This window comes from Cotesia glomerata, linkage group LG7, assembly GCF_020080835.1.
Source record: "Cotesia glomerata isolate CgM1 linkage group LG7, MPM_Cglom_v2.3, whole genome shotgun sequence".
NCBI classification, from domain to species: Eukaryota; Metazoa; Arthropoda; class Insecta; order Hymenoptera; family Braconidae; genus Cotesia; species Cotesia glomerata.
The window spans coordinates 24,665,409-24,690,772 of record NC_058164.1 but is presented as its reverse complement, the minus strand read 5'-3'; the positions used below and the strand labels follow the sequence as shown (position 1 = coordinate 24,690,772).

General features: G+C 28.6%; 2 protein-coding genes across 8 annotated transcripts in view; both read left to right on the top strand.

Moving 5' to 3' along the window:
- The first annotated feature begins 1,094 nt into the window (after positions 1–1,094).
- LOC123269835 (nuclear factor NF-kappa-B p105 subunit-like) lies at positions 1,095–25,066 on the top strand. Of its 7 annotated transcripts, none has more exons than XM_044735700.1 (4): positions 1,095–1,196; positions 1,280–1,331; positions 5,456–5,903; positions 24,867–25,066. In XM_044735700.1, the coding sequence occupies exons 3-4, from the start codon at positions 5,471–5,473 to the stop codon at positions 24,872–24,874; spliced, it is 441 nt and encodes a 146-aa protein (XP_044591635.1). In that variant the 5' UTR covers positions 1,095–1,196; positions 1,280–1,331; positions 5,456–5,470; the 3' UTR covers positions 24,875–25,066. The 7 variants fall into 7 exon arrangements, with proteins under 7 accessions (XP_044591635.1, XP_044591633.1, XP_044591634.1 ...); XM_044735698.1 differs by lacking the exon at positions 24,867–25,066 and adding an exon at positions 18,757–20,328; XM_044735699.1 differs by lacking the exon at positions 24,867–25,066 and adding an exon at positions 19,320–20,313 and having other exon boundaries at positions 5,456–6,018.
- The window catches only part of LOC123269836, a 33,959-nt gene continuing 20,904 nt past the window's right edge, over positions 12,310–25,364 (top strand). Inside the window, exon 1 of the mRNA XM_044735702.1 lies at positions 12,310–12,377. The gene's annotated coding sequence lies outside the window, so the exon portion shown is untranslated. The remainder of the gene's footprint in view (positions 12,378–25,364) is intronic.

Here is a 25,364-nt window from a genome sequence, read left to right as displayed (position 1 = left end):
CGCAATGGCGTCTTATCTTTTATTCTCACCCGGCGTGCTCGCTTTTCCGTTGGAGAGCTGCGCTTGCGCGCTATGCCGCCATTTTTAGAGCAACTTCGGGTGGTTTCGTAGAGGAGAAAGTGCAACAGCTGATGCCGAGGAATTGTTGGTATTTTTTTTGAGGTAAGTTTTTATATTTATTTAGCGTATAGTTAATAATTGTTAAATTTTTTATAATAAATAAAAAGAAAATTAATCTTAAGAAATTTAATTCAGCGGATATTTGATAATTTTAAGAATTTTTTTAACAAATAAATTATATGGCAAAAAAAAAGTAGAAAAAAAATTGGTGTAGAAATTTTAAGAAATAAAAAATGCAATTTTTTTAAAATAATTTTTTGGAAAAAAATAAAAATAAAGTTAGACATCTAAAAATTGTTATTATTTTTTTTATAAAAAAATAATTTTTTTCATTTGTTAAAAACTTGAAAAACTGTAAGTGCAATTTTTTAAAAATATTTTTAGTTATAAATTAATAAATTAAGCAGAATAAAAGAATTAAAAATGTTGGCTAACTTTATTATTATCATATATTTAATAATTTTATAACAAATAAATTATGGCAAAATAAATTAACATGTAGAAATTTTATGAGAATAAATTAAGCAGATATTTATTAATTTTTAGAATTTTTTTAACAAATTAATTGTGGCAAAAATAAATGAGAAAAAAAATTGATACGTAGAAATTTTAAAAAATTATAAATGCAATTTTTTTTAAATAATTTTTTGGAACAATTTTTTTTTTTAAATAAAATTAAAAACTGTAGTGACAGCTAACTTTAATGTCATCATATAAATTATGTCAAAAAAAATTAGAAAAAAAAAATTTTTAAAAATAATTTTTTAGAACAAATTTGTTTTTGTTAAAAAAAAATTAATAAATTGTCAAGTGACTGTTAACTTTATTGTCGTTTGAGATTTTTATTACATTTTTAATTTATTGAAATTTCTGTCAATTAAAAAAAAATTTTTTTTGATATTATTTATTTTTTATTAAAATAATCAAATATCTGCTAAATAATTTTTATAAATTTTAATATTGAGTTTTTTTTTTTACAGAAATTTATTGAATAAAATTTTTATTGATTTTTTTGAAGAAAATTGAGAATCTAAAAAATTAATAGCGTTTTTAATTGATGGTTAAATCTATAAAGTGTGAGTAAAGTTTAAGAAATTAAAAGTTTTTAAATTTAATTATTGATTATTTTATTTTTTAATAATTTAATTTTTTATTTTAGGTGTTGGTAAAAGAAAAGTAAGCCGGCTTTTAAAACAAATTGGAAAAATAAGGTAATTGTTTTTTTTTTAAAATTGCAATTTGTGGAAAAAAAAGTCAACAATTAAATTTTTTAAATTATTGTGTGTAAATTCTGAATTCTGTGTTAAGTAATAAGATAATTGAAAGTATAAGTTTATTTACATTTTGTAAATTTTAATTTTATTTACGGAACTATGTGCATAAATATTTCGCTTATTATCTGTTTATTTTTTTTTTAATTTATTAGAGCAATGAAAATAAAATAATTGTTGTTTTTTTTTAATTGAATAAGAACTAAAAAAACATTAATTGAAAATTACAATAGTTTTTGCAAATTTTCTACATGTCAAATTTTTCTAAAACTTTTTAATAAAAAAAAATTACAGCTAATAATTTTTTCCAAATTTAAATATTAATAAAAGTAAAAATTTGAAATAGGGTAAGTGTGGGTATCATTGCAGTTTTTTTCGTAAGTCTCACTTCGAAAGCATTTTTATAAAATTTTCTCAATATAATAATAACTTTTTTTTTTTAAACAAAAGTTTAACTCATTATTAACTTAAAATAAAATCAATAATGAGAGAAAGAAATATTTTCGTTAATTAATAAGCATTTAAAAAGAAGTCTAAATGCATGTATTACTGCAGGTCTTAAAGTAGCTTGCTCCTATTACTGCGTGTCCATTACTGCAACTGATCCAGTTACTGCGTACCTATTACTGCAGAACGGCTATATTTTAGGATTTACTTAAAAATCAACAAAAACTTATTTATTTATTTATTAATCAACATACGCCTATCGGCAATATACATAAAAAAAGATTATTTAAAATTAACTAACATAAATTAAAGAAAATTAAATTATGATTTAAGTTGAAGCAGAGAACGAGAAAAAGAAAATTTTGTGTAGTTTATGTGTACACTAGAATTTGAATTTGCGCGCGCAAGCGCGCGCCTGACTGTAGCATTTGCATATATTTTCATGCTTATGATATATTCGACCAATCACGTTACGAATAGTTTGATGCCACATACATTTCATCTCAATTTTATATTAGGGACTAGAATTTGAATTTGCGCGCGCAAGCGCGCGCCTGACTGTAGCATTTGCATATATTTTCATGCTTATGATATATTCGACCAATCACGTTACGAATAGTTTGATGCCACATACATTTCATCTCAATTTTATATTAGGATAAGTAACTGTTTTTTAATCCGTTCAAATCCGTTGTAAACGGAGCGCCAGACTACCGACTGTGTTTACTGTAAGCAGAACGGTATTTCGAGGTTGCAAAATTTTATTTAATTATATGGTTCTCCTTTTTCCAAAATAATATATTATAAAAGTAATTTATACTTTATTTTACTGATATTAATTAATTATAATCAATTATAACACTTAATTCACTTAAAATTATTAAATTTTATCAGCACAAACTATAGTAAGCCCAGAAATTTCGATCCTGACTTTTTTTCGATGGGGAATATCAGCGCCACAGACTAGATAAAATAAAAATGTGTAGTAATCCTTCCTATAGACACGCAACTACAGTAAAAGTGATTCATAGCTTGCATCTATGGCCGCCAGGGTGCACTGGAATTACATCTACATAAACTGTAGCTTTAAGGGGATAGTTTGCAGTAAAAAATGCAGTCAACACGAGATTTAAGTTGTTATCAATTGTAAATTTTCATTATAATTACAAAAATACTAAAATTCGAACAAAAACAGTTTCACTGTAAAAAGTCGCACCAAGTCCACGTTCATAAGACTATTAGGAAAAAAATTTTTTTTTCTTTACAAAAAGATACAAAATAAAAAATTAAAAATCCGAGTAACCGATATGATTGTTTATGATTTTCGGAAATTAAAAATTTTTTGTAAATTTAAAAATTAAAAAAAAATTTTAGAACGTACTTGGTGTGCGTCATTGTGTATTTCAATTTTTTTAAAGTCCTAGTAAATAGATTTTACGAATTTCATTAAAAGTAAAATATTTTGCAACCGCGCACACTAAATACGTTCTAAAATTTTTTTTTTAATTTTTAAATTTACAATAAAATTTTTTTTAATTTCCGAAAATCATAAACAATCATATCGGTTACTCGGATTTTTTAATTTTTTTATTTTGTATCTTTTTGTAAAGAAAAAAAAAATTTTTTTTCCTAATAGTCTTATGAACGTGGACTTGGTGCGACTTTTTTACAGTGAAACTGTTTTTGTTCGGATTATGTGTACATAAGTAACTGTTTTTTAATGTTTGACATAAAAGCACTGAAGGTACCACCGTAGAATTCCACTTCGCCATTTAATTTATTCACCAGGTTTGCTAATCTGTCATGAGGTCCATTCACCACATAGTTTTTTGAAGACTTAGTAGTTTTCAGTAACCTTTTGCGCCTCAACATTATGTTGGCAGGCGCAAATTCGAAGCTGCTGCAGATGTCCGGGGCGTCAATGATTCCATTGACCACCTTGTAAAAAAAGCCATGTCGGCGACCTGACGACGATTAGTCAAATTGTTTAATTTGAAGTGCTTGCGAAGATCATCTAAAGTGGAGGCATTAGCTCGCGACCAGCATGTATTTGAGAGATATTTACATAGCTTGTCTTGAATTCTCTCAAGCTGCTTGGTTAAGATATCAGTGTAAGGTGACCAGATGACCGAACAGTATTCCAAAATCGGCAGAACTAGAGTAAGATATAGTTTAACCGTAGTATGCGGGTAGTTGAAGTCTCTACATGTTCTTGTGACAAGGCCTAGGATTTTGAGGGCTTGGAGTTATCAAATTATCAAAAAGAAAATTTATTAGTTTAATGTAATAACAAGAATTCTTCATAATCTAAATAATAAGTAACACAGCCTTAAGGTAGTTGTAGCGTGATAGGCATTTCAACAGAAAATTATGAAATTTTTTTTATTGAAAGATAAATATATTAATAATTCACTACCAAAATTTTAGATCAATTGACCGCACCGTTTTTGAGTAATTAATTTTTGAAATTGCATCTTTTACACGTAGCGGTATAGAGAGATGATAAAGTTAGTATGAAATCTTTGGCCCACTCGAGTGGTACGGAAGATTTCATACTAACTTTACCATCTCTCTATACCTCTACGTGTAAAAGATACAATTTCGAAAATTAATTACTCAAAAACGGTGCGGTCAATTGATCTGAAATTTTGGTAGTGAATTATTAATATATTTATCTTTCAATAAAAAAAATTTCATAATTTTCTGTTGAAATGCCTATCACGCAACAACTACCTTAACGTATTATTAATTGACCAGAATTGGTAAATTTTAATTGATGTAATCTTACAATCTACTGATTATTGCTTTCCTGGACTTGCCTCGACTTCTTATTTTTTTATTTATTAACTTTTGATTTTTTATTAATTTTACCCATAGTTTATTTTTCACTTCGGGACAACTTGATTCACGCACTTATTTAGAGGTAAGAATAGCAGTGTTTACATCCGCAGTAATAGGTACAGGCATATAGAAATAGAGGCGCTTCTATTACTGCGGTCTACTGAGAAAATTGCAGTAATACACGCACATGTAGTTTTTCGGTACCAATTACTGCATGCTTAATTAAATAAATTTTACTGATCAAAATGTAATTTTTATTAATTATTTGATTCTAAAAAAGGGTTATCTAACTTCTAAATGTAAAAATTATATTAATTAGGTCATTTATATAAAGAAAAAGACTTTTTACGACCACCTCTTTTTACACTGAAACTCTTAAAAAAGATAAAATTATTCACTTCTGTAACTACTTAATTTTTATTAATTAATAACAAATTGAATAATTGTCATAAATATAAAACCACTATGCAGTTATTTTCCGAAAGGTTTAAATTAACAGAAATGATTTTTTTTTAATCAAAAAAGTCATAACCCATTTATTGATAATTAAAACAAGAAAATCTTCAGTAATACCTACACCTGCAGTAATACCCACACTTACCCTAGTGAAGTAATATTAAATACAAAAAAGAAATAAAAGTAAAAGAGAGCTTATAAAATATTTTGTGTCACATTCTCCACAGTTGACGGAGGTATTAGTATAAAGTTTAGTATTTAATAACTTATATATTTATCTATTATTATTATTATTATTATTATTATTATTATTATTACAGTAAAGAAGATATAAAATGGATCCTGAATTAAATCCAACAACAGCTGGCAACTCACTGATGTATCAAGCCATCGAAGAAGACAAATTGGAAGATCTTAAATTGTTATTAGAAAATGGAATTAATGTAAATGAACCGATAATAACAACTGGAGAATTTGCTGGATTCACAGCATTGCATGTTGCATGCATGAAAAATAAAGATCACTTGGTGGAGTTACTAGTTAATGATTATAAAGCAGATGTCAATTCAATGGCTGCTGATGGGACTCAACCGATTCATTTGGCTTGTTTTTATGAACCAATATCAGAAGCCGATCCTTGGGAACCAGGACCAGTAGTAGGCAGTAAAATAAAATCATTGGTAAAAGCTAATGCAAATGTTGATGCCGAATTTGGAGAAGAAATTTTTTCAAAGCACGTCAAAGACAGAGAATGGTGTCCTGATTTCGGTGAGAAAATGCCACTAGCTGCATATACTGTTATTTATGATAAACCATCAATAATTAATCATCTCAAAAAAGTCAACTTAGACATTATAAGCCGTACAAATCAAACATTGCTGATGTACGCTGTTGAAAAAGAGTGTCCTCATTACAATTCATACATCATGTCAAATATCGATGATCCTTGGTTGAGAGATAAATTGATAAACCATCGCGATAATGATGATGTTCCGCTAACTCATTATCCATTTCATCCTAAAATGTATGGAAAATTTCGATTTCATGATAGTATGATATTCTATGGTTTCTATATCGATTCAACATTTATTTCCAACTTTGTAAGCTGGGGGGCTGACATGTATGCACTGATTAACAATGATCCAGCAACATTTTTGCCCCATCTATCAGCTTACAGAGGTCTTCCAACGCTACTGAAGTATTTATTGCCCTATTATACTTCTATGTCCTTATCGAGGGTTTTATACTACGCTTCGCTCCCTATAGATGAAATGTCTGAGCATTTAGTATGTATTCAGAAAATAAGATCAGAGTATGAGCGACATGATTATCTATGCCAAATTAGAGGAAATCGTGAATTTTGTATAGTAATTGCTTTAAGAGATCTGGTATTTAGGGTTGCATTCAGATTACCTTTTTTAAACGAAGAAATAAAGTTGATGGATGAATTGATTGCCAGCGATGAAATTTTCAGGTTGATTGTAGATGACTACAGAATAAATTTCATTAAAAAAGATTTAAAAAACAGTTTTATAGAATTCGGTGATAATAAAATGACCATGTATGATTTTTTAATGCAAGTTTTTGATGATAAAAAATTGAAATTCTTGGCGCGAGAAGAGGATTTACTGGATGCCCTGGATAAAGTTTTCCTCCAGGATGATAAATTCTTTCCTTATGATTTCTATGTTACCTATCGATCTCCAATTAAAACCAGGATAAAAGATGCTAACGAAAGAGTCAGACTTCTTGAAAATTTGAAGAAAATTTCATCACTGAGAAAAGCTATACCGTTACCGTTTGAACTGGTGTTAGATATTGTTGAGTATCTCAATAACAAACACTTGAACATATTTATAAAATCATTTTATACTTTGTGATTTTATATCGAAACCAGTTTTTGTTTTTTAGTCTTAAAAATAATATTTATTTTTCAATTATTAATAACAGTTTACATTAATTTAAAGCTTTCGCTAATTTTCATAAATATTACATTTCATGGTTAAAAAAAAATACTGTATTAAACAATTGAATAGTTAATTGATCTCAACTGTAATAATGGAATGAAGAAGAAATATCATACTTTTAAAAATGAATTTTTTTATTTTTTTTTTTAATTGTATTTATCTATTCATTAAAAACTACAAGTTTTGCCTCAGCACCTAGTTAAAAAATTTTATAATAATATACTCAGTTACAGCGTTACAAAATTTAATTCTTCTTCTTTTGATAAAAATCCTTTAAAAAAAAAAGGTCTATTGCAAGAGGCCCAGGAAAATTTCTATAATTGGTCTGGGGTCCAGGTACATTAAAAAAATTAAATAGATAAATGTAAAAATGGGACCAGTAGTTGAACAGACTTTTCGAATTGTTATAATACAAAATCCGTAAATTTATTATGAGTAATATGCGCATATTATAATTATTAAATGATACAGTAATTGATTTCTGTAAGTTTTTTCAATTATAAATCAAAACAATTATATTTTTATTAACTTGAAAGTTGACATGTCGAGAATCGTCGATAGATGCTATTTTTTTCATGAAAAAGGTACTAAATCGTAAACCGAACAATCAGTAAAAAAAAACGGTATATCATCATTTTAAGTAAAAAAAATTGTACCATCTAATGAAACAGTCTTTTCTGAATAACATATATTTTTTGCAAAGACATAAACTATAATTTTTATATTAAATTTTAGCGTTCAACTATACCTCCAAATTTTTAAAGTGGTACCCAGAACTTGAACAGGCTGAGGCCGTATAAATTTAGCAGCACTATAACCTTTAATAGGTTTATAGACTACACTGATAGAAGGATTTATTTGTATTAAAAAAATATTTGTTAATAGTTAACAAATCATTTATTAGAGACCATTTTTTAGTATCAAACAAATATTTCTTAGTATTTAAAATGATTTGTTTGTATTTAATAAATCAGATATTCATTTATTAAATATTAATAAATCTTTTTAAATACTAAGAAATATTTGTTAAGGACTAAAAAGTGGTCTCTAATAAATGATTTGTTAAATATTAACAAATATTTTTAACTATAAACAAATCCTTCTATCAGTGTAGTGATCAGAATTGTGATTTGTATTAATTACTGCAATTTAAATAAGTTTTATGACTAAAAATTAGTGTAATTAAAAATTATTGAACGTTTTGAATGGAGTTTTTTTGATTTATGATTGAAAATTTGCTTTGTCATTCATAAAAAATGTAATTAAAAAATTAAATAAAAATATTTATCATTTTTAAATGAACATATTAAATATTCACAGTATTATTTTTAATATTATTCAATAATATTTTATATTTCTTTTGATATTTCAATAAAACGTTGAAAATTTTTGGTGCGCCTATTGCCATATATTTTATTAGTTCAACTACTGCTCCCGGAGTGTTCAACTACTGCGGCTTGTCAGAATTGATTGTTCAACTACTACTCCTTTCATAGTCTTTTTTAAAAACGTTGTCAAAATATAAATAACCAATTATCTTTGTTATTTTGCGCTTCAATCAATTTAAAATTGTTTACATTTTCATGAAAATCACTAATTTGAACTAATAATTACATCTTTATATATTAAAAGTAGAGTCAAATATGTTTTACTTTGAAATCTGTTCAACTACTGGGTACTTAACCTTATACGTAAGCAAACTCATTTATACTTAAAACTAGAATTTGAATTTGCGCGCGCCTGACTGTAGCATTTGCATATATTTTCATGCTTATGATATATTCGACCAATCACGTTACGAATAGTTTGATGCCACATACATTTCATCTCAATTTTATATTAGGATCTGTTCAACTACTGGGTACTTTACCTTATACGTAAGCAAACTCATTTATACTTAAAACTAGAATTTGAATTTGCGCGCGCCTGACTGTAGCATTTGCATATATTTTCATGCTTATGATATATTTGACCAATCACGTTACGAATAGTTTGATGCCACATACATTTCATCTCAATTTTATATTAGGACTAGAATTTGAATTTGCACGCGCAAGCGCGCGCCTGACTGTAGCATTTGCATATATTTTCATGCTTATGATATATTCGACCAATCACGTTACGAATAGTTTGATGCCACAAACATTTCATCTCAATTTTATATTAGGATTTTATATTAGGATAAGGAATACTCAAGTAATGACAAAAAAACATTAGAGAAAAGGATTTATTTTAATCCAAAAGATTTTAGAGTAACTTAATTACAGAATTTAAGTGTCGAGACAAAATGTCTGAATAAATTTTAATAATGATTTTTTTAAAATAATTTTTAGATAATAAGAAATTAAGTAGTAAAAAACAAATGAACTTTACGAATATGAAGCAAATAAAAAATAGAACTTGATAGTTGAACAATTTAAAATAAACAAATATTAAACAATGAAATTTTATAATAATACAACAAAATAACAAATTTATAAAACGATAAAAACAGAAATTTTTTTACAATTAAATAATTAAACTCAAAATACATAAGATATTGAAATACATATTTATCCATACGTTTTAAATAAATAATATAATGTTAAACAGTACAAATGTATGTCTTTGTCTATACGTAAATGCGCTTACATTACATACAATTACATAGATGAATAATAGAACATTAGTGTAAGTGAGAAAACGATATTGCACTCTGACTCAAGTAGAGAGGACTCATGCAAAATTTGTAGACAACTTGAAAGAGAAGGTAAGGGCTCAAGAAAATAGAAAAATAGTAAGACTTTGTTCTCCCCTAATTAGTGAGGATTGGTAACGCCCTAAAATTCGACACCTTTACGATTTCCATCAAAAATCTTTCTCGTTGTCCTGATGTCCTAGTGTTAACGTCGTCTAAACTTTTACTAAGTTTTTGAAACCACGTGTAGAAGTTAAATTAAATTGTTTTGTAAAGTGAGTTTAAGTTACATAAAGAAAAAATTTAAACAAGCCAACGAAAAATATCAACAAATCAGGTATAATTTGAGTTATTAATTTGTGATTTTAGTTATATTAAAAGCTCGTTATATGAAAGAGAATAAGAACCTTTAATCACTGTGTAATAATTGTAATTTAACCAAGAATATTAGTTTTGAATTTAAACAATATATCTATTAAAATTATTCAACTAGATTAAATTATTCAAACGAACGTATTATTCTCAATAAATTAAAGCTCGGAAGTTTCCGGTTTATTAGCCTAACACGCTAGGGCCGAATACTTAAAAACACATAAATATTGAAAATGTAAAATTAATTAATTTTTAACTTCCCGCTAAAAAAATTGAAAATTTTCCAAAATCGGGAAGTTATTGGTTTCACCGTTTTTCGAAAATCGAGTTTTCAACGATGTTGACGGCGTTTTGAGGTCCTAGGAAGCCTCCCCGAATGTTTTCGCGATGATTTGAACGGCTTGACCGATTTCATCGCGGTTGGCGCCATTTGAAAGCGCTTGACTACACTTAGATTTTGAGCATAATTTGGATCGATTCGAACCAGTAGATTTTGAAAAATCTCTAAAAAACTGCAAAAAAAAATTTTTTGAAATGTGGTTTTTTTGGAATAACTTTTATACGGCTTGACCGATCAATTCTAAAAACTAATCAGCTTTTAATATTAAAAGAACACGTCGATTGCCGCTAGCGCGGTCGAAATCGGTTAATTCGTTCGTGAGTTATCGTTAACGAAAAAAATCAAAAAAACCGTTTTTTGGGAATTACTTTGAAATTCCTTGTTCGATCAATTTAAACTTAAAAGTTCTTTATGAGGTTTTAAAAACTGCGTTAAATGCCACCAACCACGAAAAAATCGGTTCATTCATTCAAAAGTTATTGCGGTTTAAAAATTCGAAAAATAGTGTTTTATTTAACTTCTAGCAGATTTTTGAGCTCGGAGAGCTCAAAATGATACGAAAATTATATTTTTGAGCTCGAAGAGCTCAATAACGTAATAAATGTAGGCTTGTGCGCTGTAGTATGAAATGAGCGGGATGTTGAAGGGATGGCCTTTTGGGTCAAAAGTTTTTCTAAGTTTTTACATAACACTGTAATGAATATTGCTTGTTTTTAACTTTCCGCTAAGAAAATCGAAGATTTTCAAAAATCGGGAAGTTATTGTTTTCACCCCGTTTTGCAAAAATCGAGTTTTCATCAGATCTCGACGTTTGAAGGTCACAGGAAGCTTCCCTGACTATCCCCGCGAGGTTGTCACGGTGTCTGTATGTGTGTGTGTGTGTGTGTGTGTGTGTGTGTGTGTGTGTGTGTGTGAAAGTATGTGAACCGCTTATAACTTTTGAACGGCTTGACCGATTTCATCGCGGTTGGTGCCATTCAAAAAGACTTGACCAAACTTAGATTTTGAAAACTATTTGGACCGATTCAGATCAATAGATTTTGAGAAATCTTAAAAAAACTGAAAAAAAAAATTTTTTTCAAATGTGGTTTTTTTGGAATAACTTTTAAACGGCTTAATAGTTCAATTCCAAAACTGATCAGCTTTTAACCTCAAAAAACCACGTCGATTGCCACCAGTCCGGTCAAAATCGGTTGATTCGTTCGAGAGATATCGTGAACGAAAGAAAACCGAAAAAAGTGTTTTTTCGGAATAACTCCAAAATTCCTAGCGCAATCAATTCAAAGTTTAAGATTCTTCATGAGGCTTGAAAAATTGCGTCGAATGCTTCCAACCGCGTGAAAATCGGTTTATTCATTCAAAAGTTATTGCGGTTTAAAAATTCAAAAAATAGTGTCATCAAATCCCTATCAGACTTTTGAGCTCGAAGAGCTCAAAAGCATAGGAAAACAATCTCTTTGAGCTTGGAGAGCTCAAAATAACCCATAAATTGATTTTTTAAGCTCGAAGAGCTCAAAAACGTCATTGGTGCAATTTTAAGCGCCTAAGTATGGAATTAGCGGGAAGTTGCAGGGATGGCCTTCAGGGTCAACCGTTTTTCTAATTTTTTAATTTATTTGAGCAATAAAAAATTAAATAATTGTTTTTTAATTATATAAGAACTAAAAAAATTTCCAAAAATTACAATAGTTTTTTGCAAATTCTCTACATGTCAAATTTTTCTCAAACTTTTTAATAAAAAAAATTTCAACTAATAATTTTTTCTAAATTTAAATATTAATAACAGTGAAAGTTTAAAATAGTGAAGTAATATTAAATACAAAAGAAATAAAATTAATAGAGAGCTTATAAGATATTTTGTGTCACATTCTCCACAGTTGACAGAGGTATTACTGGAAATTTAATATTTAATGACTCATATATTTATATATTAATATTATTACAGCAAAGAAGATATAAAATGGAACCTGAATTAAATACAACAACAGCTGGCAACTCACTGATGTATCAAGCCATCGAAGATGACAAATTAGAAGATGTTAAATTGTTATTAGACAATGGAATGGATGTAAATCAACCAATAATAACAACTGGAAAATTTACTGGATTCACAGCATTGCATGTTGCATGCATGAAAGATCAAGATTACTTGGTGGAGTTACTAGTTAATGATTATAAAGCAGATGTCAATGCAATGGCTGCTGATGGGACTCAACCGATTCATTTGGCTTGTTTTTATGAACCGATAGACGAATCAGGGCGCGAACTTGAGAAACAAATTGTAAGCAGGAAAATAAAACATTGGTGAATGCTAATGCTGATGTTAATACCGAATTCGGACAAGAAATTTTTTCAAAGCACTTTAAAACAGAGATTGGTCTCCCGACTATCACCGAATCCGTGGATGGTGTCCTGATTTTGGTGAGAAAATGCCACTAGTTGCATATACTGTTATTTATAATAAACCATCAATAATTTATCATCTAAAAAGTCAACTTAGACATTATTAGCCTTGCAAAATAAAACACTGTTTATGTACGCTGCTGAAAACGATCGTTATGAATATATTTACGGCATTGCGTCAATTATTGGAGATTCTGAATTGTTGGATAAGTTAATAAACCACCGCGATAATGATGATGTACCGCTAACTCATTATCCATTCCATCCTAAAAAATATGGAAAATTTCGATATAATTGCAAAACGTTGAGGTTCTATCCTGAATATACTTATTCAAGATTTCTTTCTGACTTATCAAGTTGGGGAGCTGACATGTACGCACTGATAAACAATGATCCAGCCACATTTTTGCCCCATCTTATAGCTCACAAAAGTATTCTAAATCTACTAATTGATTCTTTGCCTTATTATACTATGACCCCACGTAGGGTTTTATACTACGCTACGCAACCTATAGATGAACAATCTGAGGATTTATTCGACGGTCATTCAATAACGAAGCCAATTGATTATCTACGATCATTCAAGATGTATCGACAATTTTGTATAGAAATTGCTTTAAGAGATCTGGTCTTTAGGGGTTTATTCAGATTACCCGTTCCAGAAGAAGAAATCAAATTAATGAATGAATTAATTGCCAGCGATCAAAATCTCAGAAGAATTGTAAATGATTACAAAAGAAATTTAATCGAATTGCAGGACCGTTTTATTGAATTTGGCGATAATAAAATGACAAGTTATGATTTTATAATGCAAGTTTTTGACGCTAAAAATCAAAATTTTTAGTAAGGAAAAAGAATTTACGGGACGGCCGGTTCCAAGTTTTCCGCCTCAAGTGAATTTAGATAGATATTCTTCCTTTTTATCCATTATGATCATATTAGAATCAGGATAGAAGATATTAAGGAAAGATTAAGACATCTCGAAAATTTGAAGAAAATTTCATCACTTAGAAAAGCCATACCGTTACCGTTTGAACTGGTATTAGATATTGTCGAGTACCTAAACAACAGACACTTGAAATTATTTATAAGAGCATTTTATAGTTCGTAATTTTATATTGAAACCAGTTTTAGTGTTTTAGTTTTAAAAAGAAAATCAATTTTTCAATTATTAACAGTTTACATTTTTAAGTAATAATCTAATCTATTAAGTTAGCGATATAGTTCACTTCAAATCAATCTTAATTTAGTGACTCAAACAATGTTTTTACACGCTTTATATTAGCTTCACTTGTATGTCAGTTTGTCAGTATGTCAGTAACTCTCCGTGGGTAATCTGCGCGCCTGCGGCCTTCCTTGGTTCTGGTAGCCGTTTCTCAGGCTCGCTCTCCGAAATCGAACTCTGATTCCCCGTATTTATAATATTTATAAATAATTATTTTTTATTAGCTTCACTTGTGTGTCAGTATGTCAGTATGTCAGTATGTAACTCTCCGTGGGTAATTTGCGCGCCTGAATATTTTTGATAATCAACAAATAATAGTTTAAAAAACTAAAAATCACGCTTTTATAAATAAACCAAACTAAAAGTAAAAATAAATAATAGTTTAAAAACTAAAAACACGCTTTTATAGAAAACCAAAAAAAAGACCATTCGGCAGCCGAAATGGAAGTAGATTTCATCATGAATAGAAAAAAATATAACGAAGATTGTATACAGAACTAGGGCTTTTAACTTATATGCAATCGACAAAAATATATATCGACGGACAAATACTAAAACCAGTGCAATAGCAAATTTCATAATTGGCATAGGGGAATGGGGCATAATTTTGAGACTACACATATGACATGGTACTCACATTAAAAGCTTATTTAAAGAGCTTTCGGATGCAATTTACAGAATTGCAATAAGTTATCCCATTCAAAAGTTATTCGAGTTCGAAAGTGAAGAAATATGAATTTTTATGATTTTCAAAATTTTGAAATCCTGGTATTTCTAAATTACTTGACCGATTAAGCTCATCTTCGAACTTGACTTTGGTATTTATCTGTAGAATAAGTATGTTAAGTTTGGTAGAGATCCGTTGTAAATTGGCGACGCTATCGTCCTGACAAGCCGCGTTATATCCCATATATATATATATATATATATATATATATATATATATATATATATATATATAGCATATATATATATATATATATATATATATATATATATATATATATATATATTTTATATATATATATATATATTGCTATATATATATATATATATATATATATATATATATATATATATATATACTATATATATATATTATATATATATATATATATATAAATACATAAATATATAAACTTTTGAACCATATGCATTTTCTGAATTCGCTTGACGAGCTGAGTCGAAATATAGCAAAATTTTTTCAAAAGTTCCGTCATGAGGACCAATGCAATAGTTAGATTTCTATGAAATCTACTAAAAATAGAAAATAAATTTAAATTAAGAATAGTGTTAAAAATTTCAATAAATATAAATTAATAATAGTGTAAATAAAAAAATGTATTTTATTTTAAAAAAGCGTGGGGTGCTTTTTAAGATATTATCAAAATGATAATCACTCTACTCATATCTGTCAATAAAATATTTATAACTATTGACACCATGCACCTCACGCTTTTTAAAATAAAATACATTTTTTTATTTACACTATTATTAATTTATATTTATTGAAATTTTTAACACTATTCTTAATTTTAATTTATTTTCTATTTTTAGTTTGGTTTTCTATAAAAAGCGTGTTTTTAGTTTTTAAACTATTATTTATTTACTATTATTGGTCTTGTTTAAATCTTATTGTCTAAATCATACTACTCAATCTGAATTTTATCTTATTAATCAAATTTAAAAATCAATTACCTTGTAAACATTAATCTTATAGGGTAGAAGTACCGTTTGTGGCCACTGTACCGTACATGGACATTTATTGTTCAAATAAACGATAGAAATGAATTTATATTAATAAATCATTACAAACTCAATTTGTTTTAATATGACATTTTTTAAAACTCAACAAAATACACTGTAAAAATTTCGGTGTAAAGTTGGACCCAGGGACTTTTACACCGCCGTGTAAGTGTGAAATGTCGGTGTAAAATTTCCTCCATGTGAAATTTTCACTCGTGTAAATTTAACACAGTGTAATTTACTGTTTTACACTATTCCGTGTTATTATTTATAACTTTGAAAATTTAATAACTATTACTAGCAGCTTTGCAGTCTCTATATGACTGCCGTGACTTGTGAACTATAAATAAATAAAATTTTGGTTTCTTAAATGATGACTTTTGTTGAATTGCACTGTGCTTTTTAACTATTAACGTTTCTGAAGATATAAGCTCATCCCGATGTTACACTCATCAAGAATCTTCATTTAAGTACCCACATCATTTTTTCATATATTTATATATATTATATATAGGTATATATGAAAAATATAGCAAAATGCATGTGAGTACTCAAATGAAAGGTCTTGATGAGTGTAACATCGGGATGAGCTTATATATTTAAAAATATCAATAATTACGAAATGACCTTGTATCTTGTGAACGATTGACATTTTTAAAGATATAAGCTCATCCCGATGTTACACTCATCAAGACCTTTCATTTGAGTACCCACATGCATTTTGATATATTTTTCATATACACATATATATATAATATATATAAATATATAAAAAATTGATGTGGGTACTCAAATGGAAGGTCTTGATGAGTGTAAAATCGGGATGAGCTTATATCTTTAAAAATGTCAATAGTTCACAAGGTACAAGGTCATTTCTTAATCATTGATATTTTTAAAGATATAAGCTCATCCCGATGTTACACTCATCAAGACCTTTCATTTGAGTACCCACATGCATTTTGCTATATTTTTCATATATACATATATATAATATATATAAATATATGAAAAATTGATGTGGGTACTCAAATGGAAGGTCTTGATAAGTGTAACATCGGGATGAGCTTATATCTTTAAAAATGTCAATAGTTCACAAGGTACAAGGTCATTTCTTAATCATTGATATTTTTAAAGATATAAGCTCATCCTGATGTTACACTCATCAAGACCTTTCATTTGAGTACCCACATGCATTTTGATATATTTTTCATATATACATATTTATAATATATATAAATATATGAAAAATTGATGTGAGTACTCAAATGGAAGGTCTTGATGAGTGTAAAATCGGGATGAGCTTATATCTTTAAAAATGTCAATAGTTCACAAGGTACAAGGTCATTTCTTAATCATTGATATTTTTAAAGATATAAGCTCATCCTGATGTTACACTCATCAAGACCTTTCATTTGAGTACCCACAACAATTTTTCATATATTTTTCATATATACATATATATAATATATATAAATATATGAAAAATTGATGTGGGTACTCAAATGGAAGGTCTTGATAAGTGTAAAATCGGGATGAGCTTATATCTTTAAAAATGTCAATAGTTCACAAGGTACAAGGTCATTTCGTAATTATTGATATTTTTAAAGATATAAGCTCATCCCGATGTTACACTCATCAAGACCTTTCATTTGAGTACCCACATGCATTTTGCTATATTTTTCATATATACCTATATATATAATATATATAAATATATGAAAAATTGTTGTGGGTACTCAAATGGAAAAATATACATTTTGTGAATACAATACATTTTAAATTTTTAATTTAAACATAATAATTAGAACTTATATATAATTATACATAATAAAATATTAGTAAAGGTAATATTGCTTATATGCTAATTTTGAAGAAACTGTTTAAGTGAGAATTAGAACTAATAGATTACAATATTTATGATTATGATTTTAAAGATTTTAATTTTAATAATTTTAGTGATTTAATAACTTTTACTGATTTTAATAATTTTAGAGATTTAACTGAAAATTTAGTTTGGATTTAGATGTCTAGATTAAAAAGGTAATCATCAAGCTTATTTTTAAAAATTTCTATACTGGCAGCATTTATCATATCGATTGGTAAATCTTCCCAAAGACGAATGCAAGAAGACTCGTGCGAAATTTGTAGACAACTTGAAAGAGGGGTAAATGCCCACGAAAATAGAAAAATAGTAGGACTTTGTTCTCCCCCAGGTAATGAGAATTAGTAACGCCCTAAAATTTGATACCTTTACGATTTCCACCCAAAAATCTCTCTCGTTGTTCTGATGTCTCAGTGTTAACGTCGTCTAAAGGTTTTTCTAAATTTCATTGCAACCACGTGTATGATTTAAAATAAATTGTTTGTGAAGTGAATTTAAATTACGTAAATAATAAATTGAAACAGGCAAAGAAACGGTGACATTGATATTCAAGTAAGTCTACAAATAAGATTTTATATTTTCTTTTAATAATTTCAATTATTGTATTAAAATTTTAGAATTTATCTTGTTAGTCGAATTTGAATTGATATTTTTTGTAATTTCAATCTTTTTCACATAAGCTTCAGATCCTTATTAATAAGCCTAACGGCTAGGATAAAGAAAAAATTAAATTTTAGTTACGTTTCGTCATATAGATAGATAGATAATAAATTTTATTGTTCCTAGAGCCTAAGCTCCCTCAGGACCATCAGCAATAATAATACATTGATTTACATTTTTACGTATTATAGTAAAACCAAGAACGTTCACATACAGCTTTTTAGTGATAGACAGAAAGATCTTATAATTATAAAATATAATTTAATTGAATATCAATTTAAAGCAATAATTCAGAGTGATAATTAAAATAATTACAATATTTATTTATGAATTTTTATTACTATTATAGTAAAGAAGACATAAAATGGATCCAAAATTAAATCCAACAACAGCTGGCCACTCACTGATGTATCAAGCCATCGAAGATGACAAATTGGAAAATATTAAATTGTTATTAGAAAATGGAATGGATGTAAATGAACCAATAATAACAACTGGAGAATTTGCTGGATTCACTGCATTGCATGTTGCATGCATGAAAAATAAAGATCACTTGGTGGAGTTACTAGTTAAGGATTATAAAGCAGATGTCAATGCAATGGCTGCTGATGGGACTCAACCCATTCATTTGGCTTGTTTTTATGAACCACTGAACGAATTGGATAACTATATTTACCTAGTAAAACTAGGCAGTAAAATAGGAACATTGGTGAAAGCTAATGCAAATGTTGATGCCGAATTTGGACAAGAAATTTTTTCAAAGCACGTCAAAGACAGAGAATGGTGTCCTGATTTTGGTGAAAAAATGCCACTAGTTGCTTATACTGTTATTTATGATAAACCATCAATAAATTATCATTTCAAAAAAGTCAACTTAGACATTATAAGTCTTACCAATAAAACATTGCTGATGTACGCTGTTGAAAAGACTTATTATGGATATATTTCAATCATTATGTCAAATGCTGAAGATCCTGAATTGATAGATAAGTTGATAAACCATCGCGATAATGATGATGTACCACTATCTCATTATCCATTCCATCCTAAAAAATATCCAACATTTCAATATTGTAAAATTGGGGCGTTTGGTTTGTTTGATGCGTCATTATTTACCTCTAACTTATCAAAATGGGGGGCTGACATGAATGCACTGATAAACAATGATCCAGCAACATTTCTTCCCAATCTCTCAGCTTATAGAAGCTGTCCATTACTACTGGAGTATTCTTTGCCTTATTATACTTCAATGTCCTTATCTAGGGTTTTGTACTACGCCACGCATCCTGAAGAGAAAGATCCTGAGCATTTATTTCGTAACTGTTCAGAAAGTGAGCTAATTGATTATTCACTGCTAATTGAAAAAAATCAAGAAGATTGTATAGCTATTGCTTTAAAAGATCTGGTCTTTAGGGGTGTATTCAGATTACCTGTTCCAGAACAAGAAATAAAATTGATGAACGAATTAATTGCCAGCCACGAAAATCTAAGGAAGATTGTAGATGACTACAGAATGAATTTCATCGAAAAAGAATTACAGAAGCGTTTTATTGAATTTGGTGATAATAAAATGACAATGTATGATTTTTTCATGCAAGTTTTTGACTGTAGAAAATTAAAAGTTTTGGCACGAGATGAAAATTTACTGGATGCCCTGGATAAATTTTTTAACTTGGATTTCTATAACAATTGCTTATTTCAGACCTATGATGATCCAATTAAAATCAGGATAGGCGATGCTAAGAGAAGATTAAGACTTCTCGAAAATTTGAAGAAAATTTCATCACTTAGAGAAGCTATACCGTTACCGTTTGAACTGGTATTAGATATTGTTGAGTATTTAAACAATAAACACTTGAACGTATTTATAACCGCATTTTATAGTTCATAATTTTATATTGAAACCAGTTTTAGTTTCAAAACGGAAATTTATTTTTTAATTAATAACAGTTTACATAAATAATTTTTAGCTTTCGCTAATTTTTAATAATTATTATAAGTTAGGGTAAAAAAAATATTGTAAAAACCTTTTGCATAGTTAATTGACCGCATAACTGTAATAGTGGAAAGAAGAAGAAATATAATACTTGTATTAAAAAAATAAAGTTTTTCATTTTTTTTTAATTGTATTTATTGTTTCATTAATTACAGTTTCAAACAGTAAAAATTGCCATTTTAATATATACTCTCTAAACATGAATCAGTGAAATTTTCACTAATTACGTTAGTGAAGCTGTATTCACTGCATAATCAGTGAATTTCACTAAAAAGTTAGTGAATATTCACCAATAAATTTAGCAGCATAATTTTCACCAGCAAATTAGTGATTTTTACTAATAAACTAGCGATATTTTCATTATTTCTATAAGTGGAGTTCAAATTCACTTCTGAATTTGTGAATTTCACAATTTTACTACTGTCTTAAATAAAACCAGCGATTTTTGCTGATATAACCAGTGAACGAAAAATTCACTGGTTGAGTCAGTGAAAATTGTACATAAGTGCATGTGCTTAAACAAGAGTTTAAAGTGAAAATTTTGGAATATTTACGGTTGTAATGTGTAAATTTTGTGACGATGGTATAATTTAGTGATTAATAAGTGACAGCATTGTGGAATGATTGCTTCGGTGATTTACAACATTTTTGGACTGAACACGATACCCTCACGGTTTTGGAAATGCCGTAAAGATTCGGTATTTATACGATATAAATGCTGTATTTTTACCGTAATACTTCAGTTATTTTAGCCAGTTTTTTTGTCGAATTATTATGAAAAAATTACGAAATAAATTCAGAATATTTATGGCAATACAATAGAAAAGTTACGGTATATTTACAGCATTTGAACCGTAAATATACCGCATATTTACTGTATATCTGCGGCATTATTGCAGCAAAAAACCGGAAAAGAAGTTCCCTACTTTCTATTACCGGCAAAATACCAAAAATATGCTGCTTTACTACTATTATTCAATAGCTTGAAATTTTTTTTTATAATATTATAAATTATCGTGAATAATTTTTAAGAGGTTGATAAACTAATTTCTCGATTGTTATTATTATTAATAATTTTTTTTAGTCTAGACCGGGATTCAAACTCAGATAATTTAGTTACGCGCCGAAGGCTCTACCAGTTAAGCTATCAGAGACACTATCCATATCTAATTACTCAGTCACCTAATAAGACTCACCGAGTAATAAACACAGCCGTCCATCTTACGGTAGAAAGCATTATATCTTTAATTATATCAGCATAAATGCGGCAAAATTATAGTATATCTTTGGTATTTTTACCGTAGAAATACGATTTTATTATTTTAAAATTATATTATAGTTAATACATAGATTTTTTACGGTAAAAGTTCTAGAGTTTTACAGTAATTTTATAGTATTATTTCTGAACTTTGCAGCAAAAGTACGGTAGAAATGCTGCATAACTATAGTAAAAACTATAGTAAACTAAACTGGCTATCAATAAAATCAAGACGAACTTACTTTCTAGCAACCTATTTCTATAAATTATTACGAGTTGAAAAACCAAGCTATTTAAGAGAATTATTCGTAGAAGATGTATTTCGACGTTCCCAGAGACTTGCAAATAAAACAAATAATGTAAACTTTGTGATACCACCTTTTACTTCGTCCTACTATGAAAATTCATTCGTTGTAACCATTATACGTCTCTGGCAAAATCTGCCGTTAAATATTATAAATTCATGTAGCCTTGAAGTTTTCAAATCAACTTTATTCGATTACTTGTTAGAATCCGATTTTGATTAACTTTTAAGATGATGAGTCTCTTTTACTAGTTAACTTATCTTAAACACATCGAAATTGCTATGATCAGTTTACAAGCAAGCATATATACATACAAAAAACTTTCTTTATATATGAGTTTCTTAGTTAAATCTATTAAAACTCGATCTATTATAATTCGATTATAAATTGTCTTATAAAAATTTCATTGTTATAAATTCTTAAGAAATCTGTCAAACCATAGTTATTATTATTATTATCAAATATAGATATAGTACTCACAGTGCATTATTATGTTACCACAATGTATCAACTATTTTTATAAAAAATCATTGTAGTATTAAAGCTTGCCATATGGCAATTAGCCTTGGCATAATAAATAAATAAATAAAAAAACTGGCCAAAATGACCACAGAAATACCGTATTATTTCAGAATTATAACGGTAAATTTACAGTAAACGCATTAATACCGAAAATTTACGGTATTTCAAAAACCGCGAGGGTATACAGGTAATTATATACTTTTTTGATAAATTGTATCGGTCTAACTAATTCAACTATACGTGTAATCATAACTAATTCTCACATTTTTTTTTTCATCATTTGTTAAAATTAAAAACGTCACTAAACTGATTAATGGTTTTACTTTTATTCACTTTTTTGGAAGTCAAATATACTCTCTTACAATGTACTGGTGAAATTTCGCCTATTCAACAAGTGAACAGAGTATCTAAGCATATGCGCATGAGTTTGTATACCAATTAAATCAGTGAAATTCACTGATTCGAACCGTGCACATATTCACGCGCATGCGTTTAGATATTCTGTTCACTGATTGATTAAGTTGACAGTGATGATGAATATATGGCCTTGATAAAAAATTTACTACAAATCATGGAAATTGTATTTGCTCCGAAGCTTTTTTGTTCACAAATGCCTTATCTTGGTGCTCTAATTAAACAGTTTCGAACAAGTTTCCAAAACTTGTTTCCTGATGTTCATGAAATAAATAAATTCCATCATTTATCTCACTATCCTGAATGCATCTTGTGGTCTGGTCCAGCTATAAACTATTGGTGCATGCGTGAAGAAGCTAAACATGGTGCCGCAAAAGCTAGAGCTCAGGCTGTTCGTAATTTCAAGAACCCTCCAAAAATATTTCAATGTGGACAAAGCGCGAAATGGGGTGGAAAAGATGTTCAATTATTTCGATTACAATCATTTTCTCGGAAAGAAGAACTAGTCGATTCCACTCTGAGCCGACAGTTTCTGTTACAATTAAATTATGCAATAAAGTATTTTCAATTAATAAAGTATATTTCAACAAAGTACTTTCTGTGAAGTCTGCGAAAATAAATGGTGTAGAATTTCGCCTTGGATTATATGTATGTTTGAAAGTATCAACAGTTCAGCCTAACAATTTGCGATTATTTGGTAAAATAAAAGAACTAGTTATACTTAATGGTACACAAATTTATTGCTTAGTATCTACTTACATAACAGTAGATTTTGATGTGAATTTACACGCGTATTCCATTCCTCATGAAACTGATAATCGCTTTATCGCCGTATCTGCTTTAGCACACTTCAAACCTTTTTGCCCTTGGAATCCATCAAATTCTCAAAATTTGTATATAAATCTCCGTCATAATGCACCTAGTGTGCTCGTAAATGGAGTGCCTGTTGTCTATGTCTCCACTGTCAAGTATCTTGGTGTTCTCTTAGACAGTACTTTGTCTTGGCATGACCAAGTGGTATCTACTAGCCAACAAGCGATGAGTTGTCTTGCTCGATTGAAAATGAACAGTAAGGTTCTAAGTGCTTCAATGCGGAGAAGACTAGTTGCTGCTCTGATATTGCCTATATTTGATTATTGCAGTGCTGTATTTACAAATATTTCGGGGACTTTGCAACTTAGGCTCCAGCGGAAGTTCAATGCTTGCATCAGATTCATATTTGGAGCTCGGCGGTTTGAGCACATAACACCTTACAGGAGGAGACTTGGATGGTTGACGCTCCGAAGTAGGCGTGAGTTTCTAATTTTGAGTCTGGTGTATAAAATGCTAAATATGCAGCATCATAAGTTGTTGCATTCGAATTTCAAAATATTGCTTGATGTCAGGGGTCGTGCTGAGCGTAGAAATCAAGTTCTGCATCAGCCTGCCTGTAGGACTGTTGCCTATAAAAATTCATTCTTGTTGACTGCAGTGAGGGAATGGAATCAGTTACCGAGTGATCTTGTGGCCGTGAATTCTTCAGCTGAGTTTCAGACGTTGTATTACAAATTAATTTTTGATAAAGACATTTGAACTAGAGAGTCAATAATAATAATAAGTGTTCATTTACTTATATGATTAAAATGTTATTCAAAATGGTTTCTAATTTTGTATTCAAATTACTTTTTAATTTTGTATTCAAATTACTTTATAATTTTGTATTCAAAGTACTTACTCACTATGTAATAATACTATTAAATTTCTACGGCCTTTAGGGAACGTCAGTTCTAGGGCCGAATGTTTTCAATAAAATAAATAAATAAATATTTTATTATGACTCATATTTTCAATTTACTTCTGTGGTCAGTATAAATAATTCTTAATTATATATTAGTTTATTATTGAAAATAACTGTGAAGATAATTATTAAGTACTGATGATCATAAGTTATAAATTAATATTAATTTTTTTTTATTGGCTTTCAGATGATTGACAAAAGAGGATTTTGAGCAAATGGGAATTAAAATGGGGCCACGCATAATGTTGATAAAATTATTAGATAAACTCAGAGCCAACGTTGGAATTGATAAAGAAAATTACAACAAGTCAGCACTGAATTCTCATGAAAGTTCGTCAGTAGGTCAGGGTTTGTCGTCAGTAGTTGCTGGGACTAGCACGGAAAAAGTGTTAGCACGTGATAGACATCAGTTTTCAGTAATTGTTTTTCTATCTGATATTACTTATTTTGAAGAATTATTATCAATCTTACTTATAATTTTTATTTCTAAAATTTTACAGGTACGGTACTGTCGCAGCGACACTAAAAGAAAAACCTGGAGGTTCAGACTTATTGAAAGCTTTGAGATCTGATCAAATTTTCGTTGATAAGAAGAGGAAAGCCTTAGTCCGGTTGGTAATGTCTGAGTTAGTCAGTCTCCATGATACTCAGTAAGTCATCAAAATATTATTAAAACAATACAATA

Excerpts from the sequence above, each read along its gene's own strand:
- LOC123269835 (XM_044735696.1), top strand. The coding sequence starts at position 5,471 with ATGGATCCTGAATTAAATCCAACAACAGCTGGCAACTCACTGATGTAT.